This window comes from Metarhizium brunneum, chromosome 3 (genome assembly GCF_013426205.1).
Source record: "Metarhizium brunneum chromosome 3, complete sequence".
NCBI classification, from domain to species: Eukaryota; Fungi; Ascomycota; class Sordariomycetes; order Hypocreales; family Clavicipitaceae; genus Metarhizium; species Metarhizium brunneum.
Genome location: NC_089424.1, coordinates 804,603 through 823,150, shown reverse-complemented (window position 1 = coordinate 823,150; position 18,548 = coordinate 804,603). Strand labels below are relative to the sequence as shown.

The 18,548-nt window shown below is 55.7% G+C and overlaps 5 protein-coding genes across 5 annotated transcripts; 4 read left to right on the top strand and 1 right to left on the bottom strand.

Annotated features, from left to right (window-relative positions):
- Positions 1–1,121: 1,121 nt before the first annotated feature.
- On the top strand, positions 1,122–2,803 carry atnN_2 (Aspercryptin biosynthesis cluster-specific transcription regulator atnN; the record flags this gene model as incomplete). The annotated part of the gene is made up of 5 exons (XM_014685415.1): positions 1,122–1,146; positions 1,211–1,255; positions 1,319–1,716; positions 1,772–1,963; positions 2,024–2,803. 5 exons carry the CDS (start codon positions 1,122–1,124, stop codon positions 2,801–2,803), a joined length of 1,440 nt encoding a protein of 479 aa, XP_014540901.1.
- Positions 2,804–3,709: 906 nt separating this feature from the next.
- On the top strand, positions 3,710–6,106 carry CDase_1 (Neutral ceramidase; the record flags this gene model as incomplete). Its single annotated transcript, XM_014685416.1, has 3 exons — positions 3,710–4,309; positions 4,410–4,940; positions 5,006–6,106. 3 exons carry the CDS (start codon positions 3,710–3,712, stop codon positions 6,104–6,106), a joined length of 2,232 nt encoding a protein of 743 aa, XP_014540902.1.
- A 2,061-nt stretch (positions 6,107–8,167) lies between these two features.
- TPS2_1 (Trehalose-phosphatase) lies at positions 8,168–10,989 on the top strand (the record flags this gene model as incomplete). Its single annotated transcript, XM_014685417.1, has 3 exons — positions 8,168–8,293; positions 8,395–10,363; positions 10,418–10,989. 3 exons carry the CDS (start codon positions 8,168–8,170, stop codon positions 10,987–10,989), a joined length of 2,667 nt encoding a protein of 888 aa, XP_014540903.1.
- A 1,304-nt stretch (positions 10,990–12,293) lies between these two features.
- On the top strand, positions 12,294–14,076 carry KHT2 (Hexose transporter 2; the record flags this gene model as incomplete). Its single annotated transcript, XM_014685418.1, has 2 exons — positions 12,294–12,460; positions 12,513–14,076. The coding sequence occupies 2 exons, from the start codon at positions 12,294–12,296 to the stop codon at positions 14,074–14,076; spliced, it is 1,731 nt and encodes a 576-aa protein (XP_014540904.1).
- A 179-nt stretch (positions 14,077–14,255) lies between these two features.
- On the bottom strand, positions 14,256–16,783 carry OPT8 (Oligopeptide transporter 8; the record flags this gene model as incomplete). The annotated part of the gene is made up of 3 exons (XM_014685419.1): positions 14,256–15,493; positions 15,558–15,973; positions 16,041–16,783. 3 exons carry the CDS (start codon positions 16,781–16,783, stop codon positions 14,256–14,258), a joined length of 2,397 nt encoding a protein of 798 aa, XP_014540905.1.
- Between the last annotated feature and the right edge of the window lie 1,765 nt (positions 16,784–18,548).

Sequence of the window (18,548 nt, the reverse complement as noted above, 5' to 3'; positions counted from 1 at the left end):
GTGACGCCGGCCCAAGGCCCCAAAATTGGTGTTGGACACGTGGATGATCACGTGCTGACATGTCTACTAGTGGGCTTCTGCACTTGGTCTCTGGCCCAGCTGTTACGATGCCTAGCAGATAAGACTGACTATCTACTCGGTAGGTAGTTGAATTACTTGATGCCTATTCGGGTGGGCTTGTGATGCTATTCACTCCCTGAAGAGTGGTCGGGACAGAAATGCACAGCCTTGAGCTTGTCAACATCTCTTCTCAGAGTCGTGGCGTCTTCCCGAGAGGCTGGTACAGAACTGGCGGGGTTGGCAAGGATAGTGACGGCACGGGCTTATTTTTACACCAGGTACGTATGCAAACGAGCAATAACATGGCTGGATCAAAAAGATTAAATGAATGAAATATAGATTAGATGGCCATCTTCAAGCACTGTACCCCTTTCAGCAGCAAACTCCTCCACTCAATTCAACGACCCCGTCGGTGGGTAATCGAACCCACTCGCCCACACAGTTCAACACAAACAAAGTATCGACACAACATCTCGACGTCCCTGATGTCCGGAACCCCGTGCCTCGGCCCCTCCGTGCCGATATACACGTGTTCAAATCCGGGGAATACCAAGACAACGGCTGCTTATATTGTGGAATTGATCTCTCCGCGCGAATCCTCCGACTTTGAACGCGGTCCCGATAACCGATGTGGCGTCGTTGCCAGATCTGACAGAGAAACTGGAGCGCGGTAAACCAGGTGATTGGCCGGATCGTATGTCCATACTCTTCTTGGGTAGACAGATTCGTCCTCGGCTCATGGCGCAGCCCGTTTGGCTGTGCACATTCAAGCTCCTTCATTGTACATATATCCTCGGTCGCGTACCCCTTTTAGGCTCGTACGTACGACAGGAGCGGGTGGACTCGTCCCTTTCCTTTACGTGATTATTCGCAACTTTTGCGGTTTTGCCTGCTCCCCAATGCCCAGAGTCAAGCCTGGCCAGCGTCGGCGTGCAAAGGCGCCCAAGGTCCGGACGGGGTGTCGAACATGCAAGTCAGTTTTCCCGTGGCGGACGAGTGCGTGTCCGTGGTCCCTTGTGCAGGATGCCATTTCTACTTCAGCGCTCGGTGTGCATTGAGCCATGCTAATTTGGCAATTTCGTAGGAGTAAGGCGGCCGGCAGAAACTTCAATGTTCCGTGGCTCGGTAGACGGCTAACTCTGTCACGCAGCTCGCAGAGTGAAATGTGACGAGACGCACCCGGCATGCAAGAGATGTTAGCCTCGTCCGGACTCCCTGCTCCCCAACGTGCTCCTTCTCACAGGTTTCAACGGATTAGGTACCGCCAGCGGCCGCATCTGCGACGGCTACGAGCCGCTCCCGGCCAACGCTGAGCCAAGATTCATCGCCGTGGTGCCGTCACCTGTCCGCCGGGAGGAATCCCGCTCCTTGCGGTACTTTTATGAAAAGACAGTCTCTCAAATGACGACTTTTTTCCGGGATGAGTTTTGGACCCGGCATGTGATGCAGGTTGCCGATTCGGAAAAGTGTATCCGGCATTCTCTCGTTGCATTGTCGTCCTACCACGAGTCCTTCTCAAGTCCAAAGCCGGCCAGTCGGAACCAATTTGCGCTGCGCCACTACAACATGTCGATTGGCGGGATACTTAAATCGCTGAGGACTGCAGACAATGCGCATATTCATTTAATGTCGTGCATATTGTTCATCTGCATCGAGGTACGGGCGGTTGTTGCCGATATCAAGGCCCGTAAGCTGAGGTCGCATTTCATAGGCATTGCAAGGACACATATCGACGGTAGTGCAACTTGTCAAAGCGGGTTACAGAATTCTCCAAGAACAAAACAAAAACCAACTGGCCAAGAATTATGGCGCAAAGCAAAGGGAAAGGCCACGCTCTGATGCCAGTGCCTTTTTTGGCTTCGCTGACGGCTTCCTGCGCCGTATAGTCGCTCAAATATACATGGTAAGGAAACAAGGCGCAGGGGGTAAGGCACAGGGGTTGACAGCTGATGCGGCGTTGCAGTTAATAAGAGACTTGGATCCGGACATAACAGCCATTGTAACAAGCATTCTGCAGCCCAGCGAGCAGTCGCGCTCCTTTGACTTTGCTTCTCTGGCCGACGCCCAAGAGGGACTCAGTGATATCCGCCTGCAATTCGAGAGGTGTGATATGAGGGGGCTCGTGGGGAAAGTCTCGGCATGGTCTACGGCATTTGAAGAATTCAAATCATTAAACTCTGCCACTCTCACATCCCGAGCCAACAAGAGAGCAGTGGCTTTGCTGGAACTACAGTCGAGGTATTGCGCGGTTGATATTGCCATCAACTGTGCTGGCGATCAAGCGAACCAGCTCCTCTGGGATCGATACATTGGCGCCTTCACCGACATGCTGGGCTATGCCGAGAAAGCAATGGATCTGCAAGATGCAGATGTGAAAGGTCAGGCAAGTTGTTCACCTCAGTTCCACATGCACTCCGGTACGGTGCCGGTGCTATACGGGATAATTGCGAAATGCCGAGACCCGACGATTCGTAGACGCGCTATCGGGCTCATGACCTCCCGTCCTCTGCAAGAAGGCGTGTGGAACAACAATCTTGTGCTGGGGGTTGCACGGAGGATCATGGCCACCGAGGAGGGTAGTCTTGGTCCATGGCCGGCATCGTGCAAAGACATCCCTGCCGAGTCTAGAGTTCGTTCCATTGCAGTTGCAGCAGGTGCAGGTGATAACCAGTATATGGTGGGCTACCAACTAGGTCGGGGCTGGCGGTGGGAGGAGTCTGATTACATTGCGGATTGTGTATGAATGGGCTGTCCCAGTCCGACGCGAGACCGAGGGGTCGATTCATCATCCATTGAGCGATACTTTGTACATATCTCATATCAGCCGGCCACGTTCTAAGCATGAACCCGAGCGATAAGCTATCGGATCAATGTGTTGTTGACCTATGGGTGTGGAGCCGACACGATGTCATCTGGTGCACCGATGCCGTTGATGGGCGTCCCTCGCTTCCGTAACCGAGCCACGTCGTTCATGGCCATCCCATCATTTAGGCACAGATCTTATGTAGATCTAATAGTTCAGATGCACATAAGATAGGGACCTCCCTCAAGTAGAAATCTGGTACGAGCTGTCCAATCAGGTGCCCGTCAATATCGTAAGCCGCTTCCATTTTGGGCCGATGATGGCCTCAACCGCCGGCAGGCCCACTTGGCCGTCAGTGCGGATATTGTTCCTCGGCCCTGCACGCGCGCACGGTCTGTGTGATATGGGCTAAGGCGCGGGCGACCAAGATGATGATTGTCCGCTAAACCAGGAACAGACGGTATGCTTCGTCCGTGTCCTTGAATCGTGGCTAAACCCATGTCGCGGGACGTCGGTGAAATTCTAATGCCCCTGACGACTGATCGCCAAGGTAGCTTTCTCTAGGCCTCGGATCTCCTTGAATGTCTTGACGGCAAATGAGGGCCGATGGCCAATCGTACATTAGCAGATTTATTCCGAGACATTGGATGAGTCGCTCCATAAAGTCGAGCGTGTCCCGCTAAGAAAAGAACCGCGTCGAATGGTGTGCTAACGTTGTTTGTTTTCGCTGTAAGGCGTTCGTCATGGTCATACCGCATCTTTAAATCCTCAATTGCCAGCCCTCTCCTCGCTGACCGAGGCAAGACTGAGAATACAGGGCACAAGATCGCGATAAGCCTACGAGCCATGGAGCTGCAATCGTTTGTGTCGTGGCTTCTTGGTCTGTTTGTTGTCTTCCTCTCATCTGTGCCCGGAGTACTTGCTCTGCCGGGTTCGTTCCCCGAGGCACATGGCCCAGACTGGTCAAAAATTCATTCACGATTTGCGGCTCGCTCTCAGAAAAACTCGACGCAGGACAAGTACCTCATTGGTACTGGGAAAGCAGACATCACAGGACCCGCGGCCGATATCATCCTTACCGGCTATGCAAACCTCGAGCAGGTCGGCGGCGGTATTCGCCAGAGGCTGTTCAGCCGAGCTTTTATCATCGGTGATGTGAACAACCCCGAAGACAGGATTGTCTATGTTGTTCTCGACAATCTGGTCGGAGATACGGCTATCCGCTTTGGGGTTTTGGATGCACTCAAAGGCATGGGAGCCCCTTATTCTGTCTATGGCCAGAACAATGTTGCACTTGCGGCAGCACATAGCCATTCCGCGCCCGGTGGTTGGAACAACTACCTGGTTCCTCAAATTCCGTGCCTGGGCTTCACCAAAGAAAGCTATCAGCCCATTGTTGACGGCGCGGTACTGTCCATCAAACGAGCACACGAAAGTCTCCAAGAGGTGAGGATCCAGGGCCCATGGTTCTTTTTTGATCCTGTCGTGTCCAGCTTGCGCAATGCCAAAGAATTATTAGTATGGCAGCTAACATTTTGTACGCAAGGGATACCTTGATGTTGGCACCACTGAGATTACGGATGCTTCCATAAATAGATCACAATGGTCCTACTTACAAAACCCTGCCGAGGAACGAGCCAGGTATAGTGCGTCGACCGACACAACCATGACTTTGTTGCGCTTCACCAGAGCCTCGGATAACAAAATAACTGGACTGCTGAACTGGTTTCCGGTGCATGGTACATCGCTCTACCGAAATAATACCCATGTTGCGGGCGACAATAAAGGACTGGCAGCATGGATGACGGAACAAGCGATGAGGGAAGATTCTGCATTTGCTAGCAATTTTGTAGCAGCGTTTAGTCAAGCAAACCTCGGTGATGCCACCCCCAATACAGAGGGGGCTTGGTGTGAAGACGGATCTGGCAAACAGTGTGATTTTGAGACTGCAACATGTGCAGATGGAACTGTTGCAAAATGCCAAGGCCGGGGTCCTCACTGGCAAGTTCAAGACCAAGGCGCAAGCAGCTGCCATGAGATTGCGCTTCGCCAACTGAGGGGTGTGAAAGACATTTTGGTGAGTATAAATGTGCATTCCCGTGGGCTTTCCTGTCCAAGGAACACGCTGACCTGGTCCGCTAGACTTCCATGTCCAAATCCTCCACTCCTGTTCAGGGGCCTACGGTTAAGTCGTTTCACTTCTTCCACAATATGGAATATTGGCAATTCACATTGCCGAACGGGGAGGCTGCCATGACTTGCCCTGCCGCACTTGGGTACGCCTTTGCTGCTGGGACGACGGATGGCCGAGGCGAGTTTGACTTCATTCAAGGAGACAACGGTAAACCACACAACCGTGAGTGGGATTTTCTTACGCACCTCATCAAGAATCCATCCCAGCGTCAAACAGACTGCCAAAAGCCCAAGCACATATTTCTTAGTGCAGGAGAGCTTAAAGATCCGTATGAATGGGAACCAAGCATCGTGGATGTCATGATGTTTCGAGTCGGTCAACTGGTTATGATCCTGAGCCCCAGTGAGGTTACCACGATGAGTGGCCGGCGGTGGAAGGAAGCCGTTGGGAAACAGGCAACTTCATTTGTTGATGACCCAATTGTCGTTCTGGGCAGCCCGGCCAATACTTATGCGCACTACGTCGCGACGCCCGAGGAGTACGATGTTCAGCGTTATGAAGGCGCTTCAACAATATTTGGCCGCCATGAACTCGACGCTTATATCAATCTCACAGTCAGCAATATGCATTACTTGAAGCCCGACGCCACAGAAAAGCCAGAGCAAGGACAGTTGCCACCAGATAATAGGAAGAAGTCGTTAAATTTCGTGTTGCCTGTGATTTACGACACAGCACCTCTTTTCAAACAGTTCGGCCAGGTCTTAACGCAGCCCCAAGCCAGGTATAAACGTGGCGACGTTGTCAAAGCCAAGTTTCAGGGGGCGAATCCACGGAATAATCTTCGCCTCGAGGGAACTTTCGCGGCGGTTGAGAAGCAGGGACAAGACGGGACGTGGAGCCAAGTCGCCGACGATGCGGACTGGTATCTCGTATATACGTGGCGGCGCACAAGCACTCTCCTAGGACACAGCGAAGTCGACTTTACGTGGGATACGTCGGGGAACGCTGTGCCAGGAAGATATCGATTCAAGTACTACGGCGATGCTAAGAATCTTGATTCGGGCATTGCAGCGTTCACTGGAACTAGTAATCAATTCGATATCAGTTAGTTTTATCGCCGAGATAGCACGAAATAATGGAATATCGGTGTTTTTGACGAAGCCTGGATTTCAGTAAAAGCTTCGTCTGGCTGCTGGCCCAACGCTGGCCCCCACTGGAACTAGCGAATCTAGGATCCGGAATGTTGGGAAATGTGATTGCTTCGTAGATTAGTGATGCAGAAAACGGCAGGCTGTTTGCTGCCCAACTACCGTGCCTCCTTGACGGACGCACAGCTCACTCTTTGTCAAAGCCAAAGGGCATCTTGCTGGCATTGCGGCCTCACCGCAACTTGTGACTTCGTCCCACAGATGGGCTGGTTTAGGTGTCTTGAACCCTGCAGCCTCACTTGGCACGGGAGTAGGGTGATATCTGCTGCATGTTGGATGCGTGGTGGCTTTGGCAAGATCCATTGGCGTAAATACACACGTATGCAGAGAATCGTCGCTGCGAGGTGCCAAACCACCAAGCCCTGACCAATACCGGCTAGTGGAGAATGGTGCTGCACCGGGTTAAAGAGACCCCTGCATCCGGATTAAAGCCGACAGCAAATTTCGGCTGCGCGGTGGCGATGAGGTGAGATGGGTTGCAAGAGATTGCGAAGACGAGATTGAGACCATGATGTTTTGGAATGCAAATGTCAAGGTTACGTGGACATGTTGCGGTGGAAGGCACGCCGGTCGTGCCTGCCCCTCACTGCTCGTGCCCCTCCACGACGCGGTGGTCTCGCTGGCATGTCACGTACTGGACAAAGGAGGTCATGCAGGCTCTTTATTCCTCGCATCGATTTTCGTCACACGAGCAGCGTGACACGTTTAAACGATCCATGATGATGACAAGACGGCCATGCAGCTCGATGCGGCCTTCAAACCCACCAACGGAAGCTGGCAACGTTGCCCAAACGCTGGCCACGGTCATGCATTCCAGACAAATCTATTAGCAAAGCGAAATCACGAACAGGCCACAGAATCCATGTGCCGCGACAGGGCTGACAGATCCGGCGGCGCAAGGGCCAGGGTTACGGGGGGCTGCTTGATCGCTGAGTGCTGGATCAAGAGTGGGAAGGAGTTGGTTGCTCCGTATTGTGAAAAGGATCTCTTCTTGTCCGGCAGACTGCAACTACTATTTGAACGGGCGGGGAGCATCGTTCTCTCGACATCTTGCAACTGGGACATCGACTTGCAAGCAAAATAAGACTAGCGAATCGGCCTTGGCGCTTTCACATGCTCCCCATTTGGCCGCACGTTAGATCCACAAGATTGAACTCTAGACAAGCAACTCCTGGCTTGTCTGGAGTTAGTCCCCTGGAGTTAGTCCCCCAGAGTTGTGAACGCAACCCGAGGCAATTAGAACCGGCGACGCCGGCTGGTGCTTGCGACTGCGACGCGGTTTCCCCTGGCCTACAACTCCCAAACTTGATATTGATACTTGCGTTGGGGGAGCCAGCTGACGGTCCAAATTGCGTCGCCAACTACTCTCCGTACTTGGTACCCGAGTGGTTGAACACCAGTAAGGTACTGTTGAGTTGTATCAAGAGCCCAGACCCTGGCGAGGTGTTCGAGCTGACTTTGGCCATCCTTCCAGAATCTCAAAACTTTCGTTGCGTTTGCTTCAAGGTTCCTCCACAACCACCGTTTGAACGTTTGAACGACCCTCTTCACCACCCAGCCACGACGGCTGCATACAAACCTCAGCATCAACAGACAGCAGCAGTGACGCGACAACCCCCCCTAGCCAGCAAGCCAGCAAAGCCAGTGGACACTGGACACCAATAGACGCAGCCACGATACCAATCTCGCTGGTGCCCATATCCTGGACCAGAGTTCCTTGCCTCCTTGTCCCATTTTCCCTCGGGTGGGACCTGGCCAGCGTCATACCCCTCACTCCCCCAATCCAGGCCCAGTCCCATCCAAGTCCCAATATTCGGGGCTCCTTCACATTCGCAGCTCGACCCAACACAGTCGAGCCTTCTGCGTCTCCTCTCTGAACCCGTCGAGACTCGAGTTTCGCCCATTAGCCTCTGCCCGCGACAACCACGACGATACACACTCCAGAGCCTGCTTGCTCCCGCGATGGCGCGCCGTGAATCTCTCTCAGAGATTCGCGCCGCCAACCCGGATTTAGGCCTTAGCGGCAACATCATCTCTGTCGCATTCAACATCCCCTACTCCTTCACCTACCGCAAGGGAGGCGATTGGGTAAGAACCATCCCCATTGCAGAATTCCAACCGTCCATGATTGAGATTCTTGTTTTTTGTTGCTGCTGTACTCTCGGAACTGACATCATCGCCTCCAACAGGTCCTGAGACCCCGCCGAGGCCAATCCGCGCTTTTCGACTCCTTTGCCTACCTTTCTTCCAATGCCACGCCGTGGAATCACACTCTTGTGGCCTGGACCGGCGAGATAGACTCTCCTCAGGAGACGCCTGTTTCTTCCGCCGCATCCTTTGGGCAGACGCCGAGCAGCAATCTATCTGGGCAGACGACCGTGGGCATCTCCTCCCTGAATGCTCTCTCAGCTCCTGTTCCAGTTGATGGTACTACGCGGCTTCCTACGCCACCGCCCCTTGACGGCCTTTGGCTGCCGAAAGCCGACCAAGCCAAACTGGAGTATGCCCTTTCTCACAGCAAAACCATTCGGACAGTGCCAGTATGGCTCTCGGACGAGGCGGACGATTCCGAGGATGGCGTCGTGTTGAAGGACCAGTCAAGGTGGCGGCGGTACGCACACCATGATCTATATTCCTTGTTCCACTACAAACAACACGAACCTACGGATGGTCGCAAGGAGCGCATCCAGTGGGCAGATTATTATCGCATGAACCAGAAATTTGCGAATAAAATCATTGAAATCTACAAGCCCGGCGACATTGTTATAGTCCACGACTTTTACCTGATGCTTCTCCCCAGCATGTTGCGCCAACGGAACCAGAACATGTACATATCATTCTTCCTACACTCTCCGTTCCCTAGCAGTGAGTTCCTGCGGTGCCTCCCGCGGCGAAAGGAGGTGTTGGAAGGAGTTCTCGGAGCCAACTTGGTAGGGTTCCAGTCGTACAGCTACTCGCGGCATTTTTTGAGCTGCTGCACCCGCATTCTTGGGTTTCCCTCTGATACCCTTGGCATCGATGCCTACGGGACTAGGGTTCAGGTAGGCGTCTTTCCTATAGGCATTGACGCTGCCAAGGTGGAGACGCACGCGTGGGCTGATTCCGTGAATGAGAAATATGATGCTTTGAAGAAGATGTATGCTGGGAAAAAGATCATTGTTGGCCGTGATAGGCTCGACAGTGTCCGTGGTGTGGCACAGAAGCTTCAAGCATTTGAGCGGTTCCTTGAAGTGTACCCTGAGTGGAGAGAAAAGGTGGTTTTGATCCAGGTCACTTCTCCAACCACGGTAGAGGCCGAAAAGGACGATGACGAGAGCAAGATTGCTACAAGAGTGAACGAACTGGTCATGAAGATCAACGGGGAGTTTGGCAGCTTGGGATTCTCTCCTGTGCAGCATTACCCACAATACTTGGACCAAGACGAGTACTTTGCTCTACTCAGAGCCGGCGACATTGGTTTAATCACTTCTGTCCGAGACGGTATGAACACGACGAGTTTAGAGTACATTGTCTGCCAAAGACAGGGCAACGGGCCGCTCATCCTCTCAGAGTTCAGCGGGACCGCGGGAAGTCTCAGTGACGCAATTCACATCAACCCCTGGGACTTGACTGGTGTTGCGGAAAAGATCAATAGTGCGCTTACAATGTCGGATGGCGAGCGAAGCGGAATGCAGTCTCGCTTGTACAAGCACGTGACGACATACAATGTGCAAGCGTGGATTAACAAGTTTATTCGCAAGGTGTACAATGTGCTGGGCGAAACCAACACGGCCAATGCGACGCCTCTTCTTGACCGTGCGGTCTTATTGTCCAAGTACAGATCGGCGGGCAAACGACTATTCATGTTCGATTACGACGGTACGTTGACGCCAATCGTCCGAGAGCCCAGCGCGGCGATTCCGTCTGAACGCATCATCCAATCCCTCAAGCGCCTCGCCGGTGACCCCAAGAATGCGGTATGGATTATTTCTGGTCGAGACCAGGAGTTCCTCGGGCAGCACCTGGGCCACATTTCGCAACTTGGATTTTCGGCCGAACATGGCAGTTTTATGAGGGATCCCGGGTCAGAGGAGTGGATTAACCTGGCGGAGAAGTTTGACATGGGATGGCAGGTCGAGGCTATGGAGGTGTTTCAGAAATACACCGACAGAGTCCCTGGTAAGGCAGCTGGACATTATCCCGAGATTTGACATGGGCTAATCAAAACAACAGGGTCATTCATCGAGCGGAAGCGATGCGCACTTACATGGCACTACAGACTTGCAGATCCAGAGCAGGGTGTGCACATGGCGCGAGAATGCCACAAGGAACTTGAAAGTACGGTGGGCACCAAATGGGATGTTGAAGTCATGCCAGGCAAGGCAAACGTGGAAGTCCGGCCCACCTTCATCAACAAGGGCGAGATCGCCAAGCGGCTCATCGCGACGTATCACAACCCAGAGCGTGCACCGTCAGAACTCGACCCCAACCCAGGGCGTGTTGAGTTTGCGCTCTGCATGGGCGACGACTTTACGGACGAGGACATGTTCCGCAGCTTAAACGGGGCCACTGGCGAGGTGTTGCATCCAGACCACGTCTTTACTGTGACAGTGGGGGCGAGCACAAAGGTGACGCTGGCCAAGTGGCACCTGCTTGAGCCTGAAGACGTGATTGAATGTGTGGCGTTGCTCGCAGGCGTTGGGGATGCATCGGCCCTGAAGCAAATGGGCGAGGTTAACCTGGCTGCGCTGAGCACTGTAGAGGGACATATTCCCCCTTCGGAGAAGGCGAGCATTCTGAACTGATGAGGCCAAACATGAAGCAGGGACGGGGCTCTCTTTGCGTGGCAGCGGGGTTTTAGATGACATGTTGCTTTTTGGCCCAAGGGGGAGCTACACAAGGATCACCATGGACGCATTGGAACTACAGCAAGAATTAGACGAGGGCGTTTGATAGATGCACAAGGCGCAAAAGAATCAAGCGCAAGAATAGAAGAGATACACAACATGATGATGGCATCTTTTATTGACCTATGGGCTGTCTTGGAGTTGGCTCGAAGATGGGAATTGCTCCAGCGCCGTCGCGGGGCCATGGAAAGACGGCGCGGTGTTGTGCTGGCGGGCTAGGGGCACACAGAGCCGTTTGCTTACGCTGCTGCGACGCCGTTGGTTGGCAAACGTCATTCCAGCACCAGACTGACAAAGCGGCAGTTCAGCAGTGGTTGCGGCGGAAGCGGTTAGCCCCAGTGCCAGTTTTTATTATTCCCGGCAAAAGCGTCCCACCGGCATTGAACCAACGACGTCATGCTTTTTTTCCGCCCGAAGTTGCCGGCCGGCGTGGCGTCGCCCGCTCAACCCCGCCACTGCCGGACCGAGTGTGCGAGTCAAGAAACAAGATGAAAAAAAAATGAGCATGCGACTTTTCGGAAAGGGGTCCAGAATCGCATCTATTTCCACACACTTGGTCACGGGGACAGTTGCGCAATTTTTTTCTACACTCGGAAGATCTTGAGACGTGTACCTGGGGCGGCGGGGTCTCGAAAAAAGCACTTGACCTCTTCGGCGACGGTGGAGACTCGGTGCTTCGGCGGCGGCTTAAGACGTCACGATGGGGAAAGGCCGATACACGCGCCTCTAGGGAATGCTGGGAATGCTGGGCTGGCACTGTCCGCAATGGCACAATGCCCTTGTCGAGGACGAACGCGTCTTGTCTCAGCGGCGAGTCGATTGGCGGGGGGGGCAGGGCAGACGGGCACGATGGCCGGTCCTGGGAAGAAGCATTGATGCTTACGGCACGCTTTGCTCAACAGAGACGGACCGATTGAGTCGGCGGATCCCTCTTGTTTCTGGGGCACCACCCCGGTCCCCCGTGGTGCCCCGTGGTTTCCCCGTGGCCGGGTCCTCCGTGAGGTGACTGACGGTGTGGAGGAGAACGTGGTTGTCGACTTGGGGCCCCGTTGCCACTGACGATGCGACGTGCGTATAAAGGGGGTTTTGTGCCTGGTTCATTGCGCTCTTTTTGTGCTGGTTTCCCATTGTTCTATACCGTACAGGGACATTTTATATATATATATACACGCACCGCACGACAAATCTTGCTCTCACCCGCCATGAAGGGCTTCATGACGGTCCGATTCGACCATGTCAATCCTGCGTCTGAGAAATCCAACCAGAATGACGTGCGCAGCTCGTTGGCCGGGCTGGATTACTCGCCGCTGCCGAGGCTGACGATGCGGTCTCTGGCCATGGGCTGTCTGGTCAGCATGGGGGGGCTGATGTAAGTGTATTGCTTTTTTTTTTCGTTTGTTCAGGCGGCTTATACACGTCAGTTTCGGCTACGACACGGGCCAGATTTCGGGATTCCTCGAGATGCCCGACTTCCTGGAGCGGTTCGGCATGACCAACCCCGACAACGGGCAAAAGTACTTTTCGGCGGTGCGCTCGGGGCTCATCGTGTCGCTGCTGTCCATCGGCACGCTCATCGGGGCGCTGGCGGCGGCGCCCGTGGCGGACCGCATCGGGCGCAAGCCGTCGGTGTCGATATGGTGCCTGGTGACGTCGGTCGGGTTCGTGGTGCAGATTGCGGCCGTGACGGCGTGGTACCAGGTCATGATTGGGCGCTTCATCGCCGGGCTGGGCGTCGGCGCGCTGAGCCTCCTGGTGCCCATGTACCAGGCCGAGACGGCGCCGCCCTGGATCCGCGGCGCCATGGTGTGCGCCTACCAGCTCTTCATCACCATGGGCATCTTCCTCGCGGCCACCTTCAACTACGGCACCGTCACGCACCACGGCGGCGACTCGGCCAGCTGGCGCGTCGTCATCGGCCTGGGCTGGGTGTGGACGCTGGTCCTGGGCCTGGGCATCCTGGGCTTCCCCGAGACGCCGCGCTTCGACTTCCGCCACGGCCGCGCCGACCGCGCCGCCGACACCATATGCAAAGTGTACGGCGCCGGGACGAACCACTGGGCCGTCTACACGCAGCTCGAGGAGATCGAGGCCAAGCTGCGCGCCGAGGACACGGTCAAGCTCGGCCCCGTGCGCGAGTTCGCCGCCATGTTCGCCGCGCCCAAGATGGCGCGCCGCATCGCGCTCGGCGTCGCGCTCCAGATGTTCCAGCAGCTCACGGGCGCCAACTACTTCTTCTACTACGGCACCACCGTCTTCCGCTCCGTCCAGATCAACAGCTTCGTGACGCAAATCATCCTCAACACCATCAACTTCCTCGTCACCTTCATCGGGCTCTACATCGTCGAGCACTTTGGCCGCCGCAAGTCGCTCATGGCCGGGTCCGCCTGGATGTTTGCCTGCTTCATCGTCTTCGCTACCGTCGGCCACTTCCGCTTCGACCGCGAGGACCCCCAGCGCACGCCCGCCGAGGGTATTGTTCTCATCGTCTTTGCCTGCCTCTTCATCCTCGGCTTCGCCACCACCTGGGGCCCCATGGTCTGGGCCATCCAGGCCGAGCTGTTCCCCTCGCGCTTCCGCGCCAAGGCCATGGCCCTCGGCACCGCCTCCAACTGGATCTGGAACTTTTGCATCGGCTTCTTCTCCACCTTCATCTTCAACGCCATCGACTTCCAGTACGGCTACGTCTTTGCCGCCTGCAACGTCGTCGGCGGCCTGATCGTCTTCTTCTTCGTCGTCGAGGGCCAGGGCCGCACCCTCGAGGAGATTGACACCATGTACCTCGAGGGCGTGACGCCCTGGAAGAGCGCGGCCTGGGTGCCGCCCCCGGCCGAGCACATGGCCCGCATTCGGAGGGAGGCCGGTGCTGATTTGGAGACGGCGGCGGCGGCGGCGGCGCCCGGCCCAAGGGACGGTGGTGCGGGTGGCGCGCGCACGGAGGGGAAGGAGACTGGCGACGAGGCGCCGCATCACGAGGAGACGGTGTAGCATAATGTATTTCCTTCAATGTTGTATATGACCCCCTCTTGTATTTTACGCAAAATGTAGCGATGGACTGTTTTTTTATTCATTTCATGTCTGATTATGTATTTTTCACGACGGGCTTAGTGAGATATGTGTATAAAAAGACGTCATTTCAATGGCTTATTATCAACTCCGTTACGGCTCTAACTATCTAGTGCAAAACACCTCTCGCTGCTGTCTGCGTTGTTCCCCCACCAGTGTGGCATGTTCACAATCTTGCCGGCCCCGAAGCACAGAAAGATGAGCAGCATGTTAAAGTTGAAGCCTGCGTCAAACGCCGCCGCCAGCATGTAGTTCCACCTCGCCCACAACTCGTACTTGTACCTGTAGCACCAGAACATGACGACGAAGCCGCCCAGGAAGCTGGAGAAGTAGCCCGTGCTAATGTTTCCGTAAAAGGTGGACATGCTGGAGAAGAATATGGTTGTGTTGAAGAGGTTGAACTTGGCCCGCGGGAACTTTTTATGCAGGAGGAACAGGACGACGGGCGCCGCGGCGCCGACGAGGAACCCGTAGGGAACCACCTTGAAGAGATGCTGCTGAAACAGGCGCCGGGGCCCGACGAGCACGTACTGCACGCCCAGGGTGAGGCTGGACGCGAGCGACTGCCCCGTCCACTGGTGCGTGGGGTCCTCCTTGACGCCGGCGAGGTAGTCGAACTTGGTGTCGAGGACCCAGCGGATGACGGCGTAGTCGATGGGGATGCCGATGAGCGAGCCGAAGATTTGGGAGAAGAAGACGGCCTTGGGCGGGACGTGCATGTAGTGGCCGATCTTCATGTCCTGCAGGTTGAGCTGGGCGCGGTACCAGGCGTCGCCGGCGACGGAGCCGTAGGCCGACGCGCCGCACGGGTTCTTCCACCCGGACACGGCGTTGATCATGAGCCCGTACAGCAGCTCGTTGGTCGACCCGATGGCGAGCTGGAAGTTGGACAGCGCGTACAGCCAGCCCAGCGGCACCACCACCACGGCCCCCGTCGCGATGCCCACAAAGTACGTCCACACGGGGATGAAGATGAGCCCCCGCGCGCAAATGACCACCATGATGACGAGCGACACGGCAAACAGCGCCGCGAACCACCAGAAGGGTATCTCGTCGTACGGCCGCTGCAGCACGTTGATCTGGTCGTCGTACTGCTCCGTCACCTTGCGGCCGTCCCTGGCCGTCCGCCGCTCCAGGAACTTTTCCACGCTGGCCCGGATCTGCCTGAAGCCGAAGAGCGCCATCCACACCAGCGCCGACGCGTAGGCCGCGTAGTCGAAGAACATGTTCCACAGGTACTGCGCGCCGACGTAGAGGTCCCCGTGTTGCGCGTACGCGGTCGTGTTGAGGCGCATGTCGGGCGTGAGCAGTTCCGAAAGGGGGTACCTGGTGCCGTTTTCTACAAGCATTTAGCCAACCACCACGGGAAAAAATAAATTAATTAATTAAATTAATAGACTCACCCAGAAAGACGCGGTTCGACATCAGGCCGTGGTTCCAGCTCGCCAGGTTCCCCCACTTGGCCGCCGGCAGCAGCACCCAGCAGTTGACGGCAAAGGCGACAAACATGATGACCTGCGTCCACCACGGCGTCAGGAACAGGCTCGCGCCCGAGGCGATGCTGGACCAGTCCAGCGACAGGTTGAGGAAGCCCATGCCGCCGAAGCCCGCGCCGATAAAGTTGGCGACGGGGCTGCGCGGCGCCACCCAGCACAGGAACGCCAGCGACCCCAGCATGGGGAAGACGAACTCGGGGAGGAACTGCCACAGGATGACGGCCACGAGCACGCCGAAGAAGACGCGCATCTGCTTGCTCGATAGGGGCGACGGGTTCTCGCGCTGCTTCTTTTGCGTCTCAAAGAGCGCCGTCTGGCAGAGACTGTAGTTTACGTCTTTTGTGTAAGCCACTGCGGGAAGCCGGGACGTTTTTGGAGGGGGGCTCTTACGCTTGAAACCAAGGGTACTGCGGATCGTAGATGAGAAACTGCCTCGCCAGCGCCGCGTACGAGTACCCTGTCCAGGTAATGGCCAGCATGAAGAAGACGGCCACGGCGCCGTTGACCCGCTCGCCAAAGTACAGCTCCGACATGGAGATGGGCGTGTAGCCCAGGTTGTAGGTGGCGCCCGAGGCGGCGGAAATGGTCACCAGCACATGCTCCTTTGTGCTGAAGGGGCCCGGGTTCAGGCTGAAGCCGTACCGCGTCAGGGGGATGCGGACGCGCCACGCCGGCAGCACCTTTGCCAGCCACACGCCCACGTAGTTGGAGGCGATCTGGACGAAGAAGACGGAGTAGGGCGCGTACGTGGTGCGAAAGTGCGCCATCTGCGAGAGGAACGCGCCGGGGGCGACGAAGAGAATCGTCAGCAGGAAGTAGCGGAACGTGAGCGTCGGCTCCGTCGTGTCGTCCTTGAAGCTGACGATGCGCCGCACGTAGGGCGGGATGTCGCGGACCCGCGGGTCGTCCTCCGAGACGGCCTCTTCCTCGCCGTTGGCGTTGACTACATTGTACAAGACGCGGGCGCCGTTGTTCTCGGCGTCCTTGCTGAGCGAGTCGCTGTGCTGGTCGGCGGCGATCTGGGGCCCTGCCTTCTCGTCGACGCCCACGGCGGCGGCTGCGTCTTCTGTGACGACGGTGGGCTGGGCCGTCACGGCCTCGGACAGCGGCTCGTCTAGCTGGCCTGGTGCCATTGTCAATGGCGTTTTGGACAGATCCTTGGAGGGAGTCGCGGGAGGGGGGCGTCGGGAAAGGTCGATCAACTTGAACTTTCTTGGCTGGCTGATCCTGCTGGGCCAGGACGTGCCTATTTATTGACCACGACTCTGTCTGGGTTACATTCTTTTCGTTAGGCTCGCGTGTAGGAGCACGAGGTGGCTCCGGAACGGCCCCATGCCCCATTGCCGATGGCAACATTTGAATTGACGCTTATCGAGTTGGCTCCTGCGCTAGAGCCCACCGATGGATGGTCAATATATCATGTCTGGTCGAGCACGACCTCGACGATTCGGCTCAGGCGGCTCGTGTCAACCCCGCAGAAACATGCCTCGCAAAGGGTGGTGTCACCAATAAGCTCTCCCGGGTGGAGGGTAAGCTCAGCACGCAATCGGCAATGATGCAAGGGTTTGCAGTCACCCAACTCCAAGTTGGGCCGTCTCACGAACGACATGCTCTGTGGTTGTGGTTGTGAAGAAGCCTGCTGCATTTGGGTACTGCATGCCACATTGGTCGGTCAGCCAAGCCGGCCCGATCCCCTCTGGTCCACACCCAAGAAAGGACCAAGAGATGTGATCGGATCCAAGACGGACGCCACGGATGGGTTATAGATTGGCGGCTTACGGGCGTCGGCGGCGCTTCGGGAAGGGCTTTCTGATGCCAGCCCGCCCATCTTGATTCTCCTTCCCGGCGTTGGCTCGAGGCCTTGTGACCGTCATTCCATGGAATGGTCCAAGGGCATTGTGGCTTGACATGTTCAATGTTTGGCTTTGGCCCGTCACCGGTGTTTCTCCTTGAGCTGGCCCGGTCGCGAAAAACAGCCGACTTTTGAATGGTCAACCGTTTGACGGAACTTTTGCATACTGGAAATGGGGCGTTGGGGAAATGTCGTCCTGTTTCTGGAGGGTTTGGAAGATTCGAAAAGGTCGTCAGAAATGGTGTGATTGACCGAGTGGGGATCCTGGGATTTCATTGAGCGGCGGCTCGGAGGAGACGGGCATAGAAATTGCCTGAGTACTCGGTACCATGAATGATTTCTGGCATCGACATGTTCAAAGGGTCGTTGGGCAGTTGAAGGGCTCAAGGTGGAAGCGCGTTGGTTGCTACTTGGGAACGAATGTATGCATTGCGAGACAAAAAGACTGGTCTGGTTTGAAACTCTTCGGGGCAGGGGTCGAGAACCGACGACGCGCCCATTTGGGCTAGCGGGCAGCCGTCACACTGTGCGTACTTGGTACCTTGGGTGGGTGCATGAACAGCACCGAGTGAGTACTCGGTACGGTACATGTACCGCGCTACACATGTGAACAAATGATAGTACACACACCTCCGGCTACACAGGTTTATATAATAAATCGATCAAATTCATTAGTACCAACGCAGCGGTTTACTTTGGAATCAAACCGGACAGGCTTAAGCCTTGTGACAACGCCTACATTTCCTTGTTATGTCAATCTTTTTCAGTGGCAGTCCGAGCCGTTAATTTCCCGGCTACAGTCTTGTTGAACAGTCCGCTGATTTTAACCAAGCTTTTGGTCTTCACTCGCTACCCTAAAGTTCCTATGCCAATGTCTGGTGCCTGTGGGGCTGCCGGCGGAAAAACCTGGCGACCGTGGCCCTGGGAAAAAGCTGATCCGCGGACCCGAGAGCTTGTGGGCTGTCCTTTTCTTATTTTACTTGACTTTTTACTTTGGCATATAAATGCCGACAATAATCGCATGGCTAGTTGCGAGTATACTGTCA